The sequence below is a fragment of the Gymnodraco acuticeps genome, unplaced genomic scaffold (genome assembly GCF_902827175.1).
Source record: "Gymnodraco acuticeps unplaced genomic scaffold, fGymAcu1.1, whole genome shotgun sequence".
NCBI lineage: Eukaryota > Metazoa > Chordata > Actinopteri > Perciformes > Bathydraconidae > Gymnodraco > Gymnodraco acuticeps.
Genome location: NW_022989855.1, coordinates 265,049 through 278,646, shown reverse-complemented (window position 1 = coordinate 278,646; position 13,598 = coordinate 265,049). Strand labels below are relative to the sequence as shown.

The window sequence follows — 13,598 nt, the reverse complement described above, 5'->3', positions numbered from 1 at the left end:
GCTGATGATTACAGGTGGCGCGGTGGGGATAATTAGGTATAATGTGTGGTTATTTGGGACAAAACATTGGGACATTGGGAAAATGCGGAGAGTATAAATTTAGGACAGACTAAACAGCTGGGTTTAAGAGTTATGGCACAGGTATGTGGGATAAAGATGTGGATATGAGCTGAATGCTGATAAGCCTTTAGGAAGAAAAACAGGGGTACAAAAATAAAAGAGCTAAGGCAGACCCGGGGTAGGGATGAATGTGAAGGCATGGAGATAAAGGTGAAGCTGTAAACAAGAGATCTCTGGATGTGAAGACAAGCAAACAGGAAGGGGTAGCTTACATTTCTGGTCTTTCCAGGTGACGGTGGGCTCAGGCCGACCCACCGCCAGACAGAAGAGGTTTACATTCTCTCCCTCGTTCACAGACACGTTTTTCGAGATGTTGACGATTCTGGCGGGCACTGAAAAACAAGATCATGCTATTAAAATATGACCTCAAAATCCCCTCTCATTTCATACATTATTGATGAGATATGCCCTTACAGCCTATTAAGGTGTTTAAAGTATAATGCAAATCCCTGCACCTAAGACAGAGAGGCAATCAGCTGATTAATGATCTGTGCCTGAGTGCTTACTGAACTGTGCAACAATATGCTTGTCCGTCTACTTATGATGCACTGCATTGTAATTTGCTGCAAAGGGCAATAAAATCTCCTTCTCCTGACATCTAATCAGATCTGATCTTTAAAGAAAAAAAAGAAAATGTGTAGAACTGATAGTGTGAATTTTTACTTTGAAGTCGAATGGCCACTTTGCCCCAAACCCACAAAGTGTTGGAGTGCTATGCATGTAGTTAGTTTGATAACAAGATGGCCCTTGAATTTAAATGTCCCATTATCATTTATTTTAATGAGCTTGGCCCTGAGATTGCTTTTTGTTTTGCAAGGCATCTACCGAGGATCCTATTTTTCTTTATCTTACTAGAGTTGAATACTTGCAGCGATAAAGCACAGACTGGAGTGGCGTTGAAGCTGCTCCTGCTTGATGCACTGACTTCAGGGTGTAATTATTTTGTGAGATACCAAGCTAGGGCTGGAACTGCAGGCGACTTGGAATTAGGTATATGGTCATCTGTGCCAAGCTTTGCACCCTGCAGACATGACTGTTTGTTTGGCTGCAGTGCAATGTGAAAACTCTGTTAGTAATCAGCTGACATTGTTTCCGCCACATGTAAGCTGTGAGCCAGCTCTTGTGTTTTCATTCCAACAGAACACAGCCTAATATATCCAGTTAAAAGTTTGATTCTCCTGGTGATGTATTCGTACAATTTGCCCAACCCACAGTCGAAAAATATGCATGCAAATTGACACATGCAGGAGGAAAAGGTCTGAGATCCATCCTCTGGGCAGGTCTGCGCCCCTACATCATGTCACTCAGGATCAGCCAGACTCTCACTCACTTAGCTGCTGACTTGATGACTGAGCCTCAGTCGCAGTCCTGAATTGTCTGTTATTTAGTCAGGCACTTGGACAACCCCCCTGTGTATCTCATCTCCATCACACACATCTTCATCTATCTGCATATCTTTCTGTTTATACAGACAAATAACCCTAACTGGCTACATGGAAATAATGGAAATGTGATTTGTCACCTGCACTAGACTGGCTGTGCTGTAGCCAGTGGCGGTTTGAGACCACTTTTACTGGGGCCAGTTATTTGAGGAGAGGGGCACATTTATTGCGGTACAAATTAAACATTTTTTGTTCAGTTTAAAGTCATTTTGCCCCAACAAATCCCAAAAATGTGTTTGTTACAGAATTTGTGTCAACCATTTTAAAAATGTAATTACAATTTGTTGGCCCCCCCTAGAACCGCCAATGGCTGTAGCCTCACAAGCATTGGCTTTCAGACTGAATCATATACTTGCCGTTTGATATAACTATAAATACCAACCATAGATACTCAAACATCATAAAAGCAGTAACTACTAAGTTTCCTATCATACATTTAGACATGATTTACCAGACAAGGAACTTTGAAATGTAACCATAGGAAATCTTAATTGCTTCCCCTGAAGTCAAACCTCAATCATATCCAATAGACAGCACTGCTCATATGAATTACCAATTAAGCCATTCAGCTTTTGTCAAAGGCTGCTTACACTAACATCGGTGCACACATATATTATTTAGCAGTTGCCTTGGCAATCAAATCTGCAGACTCTGGATCGTTTTTGGAAAGGAGCTAGCAGTTGGAAACATTTATTACAAATTCCTGTTTGGTCTCCACTCAGCTGCTCACCTTGGACGATGAGGTAGACATGGGCGATGCGGGGCTTGTTATTGGCCTGGAAGGTGCATGTGTAAGGCCCCTCGTCGGATATTTGCACGTTGTCGATGTGGATGGAGAAGTCACTGTTGTTGCTGTTGGCCAGCGTCACACGCTTGTCCAGTGACCACTTGTCTGTCCCCGTGAACAGGATGTTGGAGCGGTTCAGCCAGGCCTTGTGGGTCACCTCCTCGTCGATCCGACATCTGTGAGGGGACAGGAAGCGATTAACAGGTGAGAGGCCTGCATTACATTATGTGTAGGTTGACCCTAAACAGTGCTGAGGTGTTTTATCATTACATTTATAATAAGTAAACACAAACAAATGAGTGATTTATCAAATTAAAACATTTAATTAGTTATACTATTGCACCCACCATAACGATTTTAAAGCTTCTCAGAAAAGATAACTCATGATACAGAAGTGATGGCGTTTTTATCATGTTGCTGTAGAACCTGTTGTTTTAAAATATCCTATAGGAGTTCAATTATGTGCAAATACAGTGACTGCAAAGGTCATAATATATGATTCACATCTTTTCAACTAATTATACCACTCATGGACCCCTCATGCCCAGTGCTGTATCCAAGCATTTGCATCTGTTATGTCTCTAGAGTAGACTAATAATATTTTTCTGATTTTTCCTCAATTTCTCTGCAGCCAGTTGCTAATGAATATCCATCACCCCTGTTACACAGATGGAGAAAAATGGGTCATATTATAAAAAAATGTGGTTGAGATCAGTTTTACAAAAGTACAGCTTGCAAGCAACGCATTGAAATGGTTGTCCATTATTCTTTTAACAGCTGGGTTACTTTGTCTGTAACATTGTCTGTTTGCTAATGGATGCAGTCCAAGGTACATTCAAGTCCAGAGGTTTGTCCACTGGCCATTAGCCTTAAAGTGGCTGTAAAATTAAATTAGATTAAATGGCAATAAATGGCAAACATTAGTGGAAATAATGAAAGAGTGAATTATGATGTTGGTGATGAAAGTGTATTAGTTAATTACTTTTGTTCTAAAAGATTGTGGCTATTTCCAAACCACAGTCCACAGGTGTGACTTCAGTTCTTGCCTCGGCCACTAGATGTCCTTACCCAGCCTCAACTAGCTGCGAGGACATGCCTCTGTAGTCCTCATGTTTAATTGATAAGACCCAGATAAATATCACGGTTGAGGTAGATCTTAGATCACCTGTCAAGTCACTGACACCACAATGCATAACAGCCACAGTGCAGCACAGCATGGAAGTCCTTTACAAATAGGCAACAAGGCACTGGGCTGACGTTCAGGTGGACACATGACCGGAGGGCAGACCACTTCTAACAGGTTTTGAAATATTGGAAATGAAAAGGGAATATTATTTGATTAAAATTCAGTTTGTTGCCGGTGGGTTTAAATAAAGAGACGATACAGTAAGAAAACCCACCATTAAAAATCATTATATGTGGACCGTCTATTATCTATTTTTAAAATTAATCACTTCTGCACTGATGATGTTGCTATATGACTGCAGGCCAAGAGGAAATGAGAATCATAATAACATCAAATGTCTTAATGGCCCACATCAAAGCCAACACAACAGCATTGTCTCAAGCACAGCGCAAGTATTTTTCCAACTTGGGCGGAAGTGATTTTACTTAAAAATAGAGTTTATTTATAAAGCGCTATAGTCTAATGTTTGTTAGCATTCGGTCGTTCTGTGCAGACCGTCCTTACACAAACAAATGATTACAAAATATGCCGTAACATCTCTACTGAGGGAGCTAGTATGGTAGTGCTTTCTGAATTTAAACTCATAGTACAATTCTTAAGCAGTGGTTCCCAAGGGGACACCCAAACACAAGCCAGAGGGGTTGTGAGATGGTTAACAAAAGCAAAGTAGGAAAACATGTTTCAGCAATAAAAACCAGGTATATTGTTTTTTCTTGTGAGTTACTGAATAATGTTAAAACAAAACGAAATGAAATACAACACACATTCAGAAAATAATAATCATTTGGTGGAACTGGTCCAAACCTGTAGATGTATGCAACTTGTGTAGAAAACCCAGAAGTGGCATATGTTTAGTTTTAACAGTAAAAGGGGGAGGTTTATAGTGACTTGTCTCCGTGCTTTAATGTTCAAAAAGGTCTTTATTTTTCTTTGTGCTACAGCAACTCTTTTCACACTCTGTGGCCGTTTCTCAATGTCGAGTAAACCTGATGCAGAGCCACTATTTCAAGTATACTACGTCATCGAGTGGCGCCGAAGGACTGTTTAAATGCATGTTAAATGCCCAGCATTCGGCGCCACTCGATGACGTAGTATACTTGAAATAGTGGCTCTGCATCATGTATACTCGATATCGAAAAACGGCCTGTCTGAAACCAGAGCCCAGTCTGCTCTGATTGGTTAGCTGCTTGGCTATGTTGTGATTGGTCAACCGAAGAGATGCCCCTTATCCAATCAATTTGTCAAAAGTCATGGGAGATGGCGACCCTGTCTACAGCCAGAAACAAGGTAAAACATGCCAGTAATGTAACATTAATGCACAGCTCTCCTTATACTCAACTGTAAATTGATTTAAGGTGATTTTAGCACCCAGTGTGAAAACACCCAAGTACGTTTTATAGATTTAACATCTCCACAGCATCAATAAAACAGCCTCAGGCTTCACGTCTTGATGACATTATAGATCAGCGTCCTGGTCCTTTGATTTCCAACATGGTGAGAGACATGTTGATGTTAACAATTATTGACAGAGCTCTAGATGGCTTCCTAATAACACATTTGATATAAGTGAAAGGCCCACTCCTCTTTCAAGAGAAAAATGTGACTAAAAGAGGAATTTGTTCAGAAATCTGAAGAGGTGTAGGCTTAAAGGGAATGAAAGTAATGTTGACTTGGAGTTGACTTTTTGAGCTGCTGAATGTACTGCCATGCCAGGTCACATCCAGAGGAAGGGGGAAAGCAAGTTAGCTGTTTTTCCGCTTGGTTGGTAGCCGGGGAAAGCTGTGATTTCTACTTTATCACTCACAGTTAGGCAGGTGAGGTTGGATGCAGATGAGCTCTACCCCCTGTACTGACCTGTGTAATAATATTTTCACATTTAAATAAAAGTTGATTGCAGACAGACAGGATGACTCCAGCAAAAAGTAAAAAGTTATACCATTTTATTTGCAAGGATATAAAAAAAGAGGAAAAGTATGGCACAATGTGGGGTGCTTAATTGAAGCTTTGAGAGAGAAAATTGGTAATTAACAGGTGGCATGACAGGTGGGTGGAAAACACCAACATGGTTTTTTAGGCAATTAGTAGGTGCAGGTGTGGGATTAGGAGTTACCTCAAAGTGACGCTTTCTCCTTCCAACACTGTAATGTTGTCCGGCAGGTGTCCGAATTCTGCTCCGTGCACACTGGACGCTGCCAAGAAAAAAAGAGAAAAGACACCAATGAGCTTCAAATAACGGTAACAGGCGCTGGTGTTCATCAATCTCAGGTCAGGTGCTTGAGAATCGACTGCCTAACCAAATCACGTTGGGTGGAGATGTGCTCTGCATTTTGCTTTCTGAAGGGAAAGTAATAACTATACTAAACAAAAGAGTCACAACGTCTGCACTGACCCCCGTTCTTGAATAATGATTTGGTTTTACCCTGCATTCTGGTGGGATGCACGTTCATTGAACAGCACTGATAATGAGCCAAGGGAAGAGGATTCACGCGGAGCTGCTGGAGCATGAAATGAAGGGACAGCAACGGTAACAGAAGGGATGCTCATCCTGCCCACACACACACACACACACACACACACACACACACACACACACACACACACACACACACACACACACACACACACACACACACACACACACCACACACACACACACACACACACACACACACACACACACACACACACTCAGAGAACAGAGACACATGCTTACCAAAGCACAAACACACACACACACATACTGAGGGCCATTAGTTGGTGAGGAAAAACGAACTTGGCATCTTTGAGATGTGTTTCGGCACTCAGGTGAGAAAAACACTTTAAAACAGTTTGAAGTCTTTTTGTGAACTTGCTTGGGTAGAAAACAAAGATAACCAAAGACCTTATATGCTGGCAGAGAACGTGCCTACTGAGGCAGGCCGCTCTCTAATAAGACACCTGGCTATACCCGTCTAAACTCAACAACACAGCATGACACGTAGTACCTCAGCTTGTGTCTTCCCTCCATCTCCAACAATGTCTTTCTCCCCCTCCCAGTAAAATGACCTCAATATCTCCAATAAGCTTTTGCCGTGGTGTAGCCTTGAGGTTTAATAAATGGTGACTTTATGAAATGAAGCCGGCGCAGTGAGGAGCTTAGAAGCACCTCAAGGTTTGTTAAATAGCCGCACAAAGTCAAAAACATGTTAAGCATGCTGATTGGGAATCCGCAAAGCAACGAGACCCAAAATGACGACAATGCAGCACTAGAGGAAATGTGGGTTTTGAATTAAGAACGGGTCTTTGTGGAATCATGGTTTGATTACAAAGAATAATGAGAAAGGCTTCAGAATAATAATGTGCTTCATGGATTGCTAATCAAAAGGTTTTCAAACTGCATAACAGAAAGTCCGGAGAAGTGCCAACTACACTAAATAATAATTAATCAAAATAAAGACTAATTATGCCTCTTTTTCTGTGTGTTGTTGTGAATGTAGTGTGGTTTGGCTAGTGTGCGTGGCTATGGCACAGTCAATATGGGCTACATGCATGCTTGTGTATTCATATATTCATGTGCGTATGATTGTGTGTGCACCATTGCATGTGTTGCGCATGGTTGGATATAAGCAGTTACAGTACCTAGCCTTCATTTGTGTGTGAATGCGTGTGTTTGTTTACTGACATACCGATGGAGAAGAAGAAAGGAGGACAAACTAATGATGCCTCTAAAGAAAACTGGCCCTGAAAATCTTCAGCTAAAAGCTATAATCGCATTAATGGGTGCTGCTGCTGCCACTGCTGCTGTGCTATCTAGGGCGGCCAAGGATCCCAGAACTGGCTCCAATATTCTCTCCCTCTCTCTGAAAGCCTTAGAGGAGGGGTGTAGCACATTAGCCATTGTGTCCAATGTTTAAAAACTGACACAAGCTTTCGTTTATCTGTGTTTTTTACAACAGAGTAATGTTGCCTATACTGTGCTTGTGCTTTCTGTCTTAAACTCAGACAGTCCTTAGCTCAAGCCCTCAGCTGTTGCCTTTCAAGTGTTCTGTACGCTACACACTAGACTTTATTTAGGTTAATTCAATTCCGTTCCAGGGCTTGGGGCTTGGAGACGGGTGTGACATGCTGTCATAAATACACACTAGCCCACATACGCAATTACAGACACACAAATAGAGAGAAGTCGCTCTCCATCACACAATGTAACCATCGGGACACAAACGCAACCCACACATTTGGATTGAATGAATGATGAATGCGCTGAATGCTTCAAACAATATTGCGAAGGTTACGGACCAGCAGGGAGCAATTCCCATTTCCCTACTCAATTCCCATTTTCACAGCTCGATTGGCACCCCACATTCTAAAACCTGTATCACCCTGCCTCTGCTCACAGACGCTGCACAACGTGATAACCTGGTCGACACATTCAGCACACACTTTCTGTCAAACACACAACACCAATCACAGACGTGCCATGCACACATACTGTATGCAAACACACTCATCGAAGAGCCAAACAAGCAGCGGAGGAGCTTTGTCTGAGTTCATTGTGACAACGATCCCATGTGAGATTGTTTGTGGGATTTACAAATGTGTTGGCATACACAGGGGGAACCGGAATACCTAGCATCCACTGTTTCTGATGTATTCACTGTAACTCTTAGTGACCTCTGTCACTCACTGGATGCTCAGTATGCAGTGTTGCTTGAGTTAGTAGAAAAAGTGAAAATGTTGTACATAATCAACAGCTTGTGTATACCAAACAACAACAGATACATCTGTGTTTTGGAGATGGAAGGCCACCTCAATCTTGAGACAAAAGCTGACCTTTCTTCACCTTGGTAGCTTAGCATTGTATGAATAGCAATTATACTTTATTTTGGCATAAATATCATATTGGAAATCTAGAGCAGACCACGTTGAATATAACCCGAGCTTCCAGGAAAATTGACAAACTTTATATTCAGAAGTAGCTATTAGAATATTTAAGGTTGAAAGCAATACATTCAAATGACAACATAAATAGATCTTTGTAAAATAAACCTTTTACGGTTTAATGATTGCTGTAGCTAATTTTCAAATAAAAAAAGTCTAGAGCCAGCAATACTTAATTTATAAACATACCTTACCTAATCTATTAACGCTGATTTTAGCAACCAGGCTGGAAATCCTGTTGTGAAAATTGGTCAAAGCAATAAACAATTAATATTACATGGAGGAAAATGGCTTATGCCTTCGCCGATAACAGAATGGGCCTCGGAAACATCTCATTAATGGGAGAGTGGGAACGCTGGGTGTAAAAACAACAAAATGCAAACATCATCATCTGGCTGAATGACAACATGTGTCCCAGGACTATTGATGTCATCCCTTTCAGGCAAAACATTCAAATGTTGCAGAACCAAACACAGCAGACATGATCAAAGGGGACAATAATGAGTCCAGAGTGCAACCTGCAGTGTGCTGGTTGCACGGCCAAAACAGAATCATCAGACATCACTTTCAATTCCTGGACTACTTTTGGCTTTATTGATCCCTATCTCAAATCCTGCTTTTTCCATTTTCACTCCCATTGCTCAGCATGCAGGCCGATTAACTGCACCCCCAGGAGGAGTCTCGCCCGTTGACACGTTGGAGGGTGTGCTTGCCAACAGGGAAGCTTTAACCACCGTCTACCTTGCAGACTCTAAATGTGGAAACACAAACACAATGTGAAAGCCAAAAGAAAGCTCTTTGTCTTAACCGCTTTGGCACAGTCCTTTACTAAAACAAAAATGGATTTGTTTGTGTGAGTGAAAACAATCCTGAGTCTGTTTAAAACCACAAGTCAGCCGAGTATGAATAAAGGAATGATGTACAGTATAACGTTATCAAACAGTGTTGGTGGGAAACACTGCAGTGGCCCCTGGTGTTGGTTCAAATGTCCTGCCCACTGTTGTCTACAGCTCATACAGTCTGTCATGGCCACTGGTAGTTCTTGTCCTTGCTATGACCTGTTGATTTGGCACACAACAGGAACCCCCGCGTCCATACATAACCCACATTCACACACAAAGACACACTTGTATTCTGTCCAAATGATCCTGTGAAGCCTTTGTATGCACACAGCAGTGAGCTTTGGGTCTAGATTTGCTGCCATTTTTAAGAGAATAACATTGGACAATCCTGTGGCAGTTACATAAAGGAAAACACTAGACTAGAAGACTATTAATTCACCAATAAGGGTCAATCAGTTCAGCGGTTATAATGAACACCCTACAAAAGGAAGAACCTGTTCTGCTCATCTGTGGATAACGCTTTATCTATTGTTAGCTTATAGGTGGACATTCAAATAATTATTTCCACTGTTTGTCTCCCAGCTCTCCTGCAATGTGTCTTTGGAGCGTTGCAAGGCTGCTTGTTCAGTACCCATGACACATCTATTATGTGATTTGTATTCTCTTGACTTTTACATGCGCCTGTTTGTAATTGCACTTGCTACTGGCAGACACTTATGAGCAGAGCTCTGTTGAGTTGTGAGACTTTAGCCTGCATAGTCTTTACAAGGCTGTCTTTGAACAGTTCATCTGTTCGCATTGCCCTTGACGATCAAATAAACAGAGAAAGGAGGCAAAGCTACATTTGAAAGCATTACTGGCGTCAAGACGGATAACAGCGGCGGCTGTAATGAAACACATAACAATAATCCATTTTAAGGGAGGCTGCCATGGTTTTGAAATTGAAAAGAGCAGAGAGGCACAGCACACGGTTGGAAGACAGAGGTGAAATAGATAGCTGGGTTGAGTCCCCAAAAAGAAAGTCATTGAAAAATAAGAAAAGTTGTAGTGGAATATGGAATTACAGTGTGTTGTGGAGCAGCAGCAACAGTAGAGTAGTTTTACAGTTGTTGCAGCAGCAGTAGTAGAAGGTGACAATAGCAGTATTGGTGTTAATAGTAGCAGAAAGGGGAGAGACGGAGTTGCACCCCTATGAGGAGGAGAGAAATGTGCGAGGACACAGTCTGTAGCACTGGGGCAGAGAGCAAAGCAAAGGAAAGACACACCCGCATAATTAACATCGGCATGCTGCAGCCAATTAAATATTTACAGAGGCACTTCCCTTTGACACCTTGATGATGAAGAGAGGCAGCCTAAGGATTATCCGATGCCGGGAGCCTGAGGCAGGAGACAAGGGGTTGGGGGTGGAGGATTAAACATTAACCAGCACAGATATCCCTTTCTCTTCCTCGTCTGATCCCATTAACTCTGAACGGCCCAAATCCAACCTCATGTCCACCCCTCTGAAGCCCCATCTTCCTGCCCTCTTCCTCCTATTTTCCTTCACTCCAATACTCATTCAGCCCCTTTACTCCCTATCGATGACACTCCTGTCTTCGGCACCACCTGTCAGGGACAGCAACGGGAGAGCAGGGAGCGAGTGATGGGCAAAGAGTGGGAAACCACCTGAATGCTACGCTCAAACAGCACAACAAGATGGATACGCAGGACGCTGCTTTTTACAATTGTCGGTGAAGCAAAATGGATGTCAGCAGGATTCCACTTGACAGGAAATCTAAGAAATGTCAGAGAAGTCACGGTGAATGAATTGTTTTGAATCTGTCTGGTAAAAGTCATTTTTTCCCATCCCCTCAGACCAAAGAGTTGAAGCGTGGTGGATTGACTAGAAGGAGTGTTTACGTTTTATGTGGTTTATTTTGACATTAACTAATCTCTTGAGCTTGCTCTGAAGCATCAACAGCCTCGGTTGGGGCATTTAGCTGCCTGTAATTCAAGGTCATTTATCTGGTCTTACTCGCCCCCAACCATTCTGACTAACTGCTAACACAGTTTGATCTCAGAAGCATGCCAAAGAAATCAGCAGTTTACAGAAAGGCAGGGCATCACCCTCGGGTGTCTGACTTGGCCTTATCAAAGATGTGACATCTGCCCCTCTTTTATTGTACACATGCTGCATCCACAATTCTGCCTTTGGTCATCTGCTGACCCCTCCCTCCCACCCCAAATCTCCTCCGCTCCCTCCACCCACTAATCCCTCTTCACACATCAATCAATAGAGCACTGCAGAGTGCACGGAGCCATACAGTACTCAATGCAGCAGTTGTACAACTTCAATGGGCAACCGCAGATCTTTACCACTGAATCAAGCATTGGCCGGGGAGAAAAGCTGAGCGTGCTAAAACCAGGGACGAGCCCCACTCCTTTTTCTTTTACCCCCCCATTTTCCTCGGACTGACGCCTAAACCCCTTAGCACTCTTGAAATCAATACAGTAGTTAAACTGTTACTTCCTTTCCTAGTGAGTACACACACAGGCCTGCCTTACACAAGGCCCTGTAGACTGTCCTAAATACACCCTGTGCACTGGTAATTTGACAGATTTGTAGGGAAGTGCTGCCACTGTTTTGAAAGAGAAGCTTTAAATACTGATTTACTCAAAGTAGCCTTGGGTCTAGCATCCTCTGATAATAACTTAAACAATAACAACATAAATGGAATACCAATATGGAGCAGCAGCATGGTGATGACAAAAGTAAATCTAAGTAAAAAGTTTGAGAAATATTTTCTTCCTCCTTTTTAGTAATATATTATACCACCTGAGTAAACACATTTTCAGTGAGTAACCCTTACCCACTATCTATTTTATTAGACATTTTGATAAATATTCTTTTATGTTAAAGTACTCTTGAGGGATTTAATTACTTTTCATAGAGAACATTCGCAAATAAACTCTATGTTTTGAAAACGGCTTGCATCTGTGGCTGGGGCTCTAAATATGTTCCTTTTCTGCCTTTTTATGATAAATACAAACAATTATTGTTGCCCTTCTGCCACTGAGTGTTGAATAGTGTTCAATCAAAGACAAGTAAGTGCTCTTCAAAGTAGTGCTCCATATAGCCAGCCGTGGCCAAATAACTCCACAGAGAACCATTGATAAGAATATCATTCTGCTTCTATATCTATAATAAGTATTGGTAATATGTAAATCATACAAGTTCTTCAGATTAATCTCAACGACATAAAAGTGTTTGATCTGATTGTGGACAGCAACATTTACAAATCACTGATGCACAATTTAAACAGTTTTCTGGTCTTATGTCATTTTGTTGTAAAGGCCAGACTTGGATGTCAAAACGTAATAAACAAAACTGTGTAATACAAATATGTTCTGGTGTTCCATATTTTTCACTTTTCAAAGGATCACTGTCTGACGCTGTGAGAGTGAACACATATTTCCAGTCATGCGTTTAAGCTTTGCAGCACAGTGGCGAAGCTTACCCTATAGTTTACACTTGAGCCTCTAAGAGGCTACAATAAAAACAGCAATTACCGGGCGATAGTGACAGGAGACAAAGGAGTGTAATAGCACGGGAGCTGTTATTTTCGATAGGGCCATTGGCTGTAAAGTGGAGTCAAAAAGAATGAGGCATCTAAAAGTCAGTTGAGTGTTGGGCAGTATGTGTGAGAAATGGATGGCCAGGCAATACTGGCTGCCAATCGACATTTATGACACAATTGTAAAGTAGGACAAATGGGAAAAAACTGATTTTGACAAGAGTTTGATAATTACTGCCGCTGGACATTGACTTACACTGAGAGCTGAAATCATGCAATTTCCATCAAAGACAAAACACGATGTGCTGGAAACGCATTCAGTACATTTTGAACCAAATCTTGAGTCAATGTGGAGCCGAATTATTTTTCTCATGAAGCTTTTATTTTTTGCATTAATTAGCCTTAACAAAGCCACCATTGACTTAGCTTATTAAATCCTCCCATCGTTCATTTCCTACTGATAAAGACACATTTCTGTTGAAATATGCAAAATATGTAATGTACTCAAACAGAGAAATAAGACCAGTTAATTGTGATGAGTGAATGGAGGGCAATTAGCAGCAGTCTGAAGCCGCCATGGTAATGAGCAATCTAAAATAAGTCATCCTTTGTCTGTGCCTTTTGCAAACAGTAAAACAAAAGTGAGCAACATTTGGCTACAGGGGGGGAGCAAAATGTTCACATCAACACACTCAATGTCAATGAAAGCACGGATAACTGAGGGTACTGCTGTAAAGTGGCGGCTTCAAG

The 13,598-nt window shown here is 41.7% G+C and overlaps 1 protein-coding gene across 2 annotated transcripts in view; it reads right to left on the bottom strand.

The window, feature by feature from the left end:
* The window catches only part of iglon5 (IgLON family member 5), a 106,869-nt gene that overhangs the window by 12,454 nt on the left and 80,817 nt on the right, over positions 1-13,598 (bottom strand). For both annotated transcript variants that reach the window (XM_034239971.1, XM_034239974.1), the window contains exons 2-4: positions 5,646-5,724; positions 2,293-2,525; positions 333-452 (exon numbers count right to left, since the gene is read on the bottom strand). In XM_034239971.1, the coding sequence (XP_034095862.1) occupies positions 333-452; positions 2,293-2,525; positions 5,646-5,724 (432 nt within the window). The remainder of the gene's footprint in view (positions 1-332; positions 453-2,292; positions 2,526-5,645; positions 5,725-13,598) is intronic.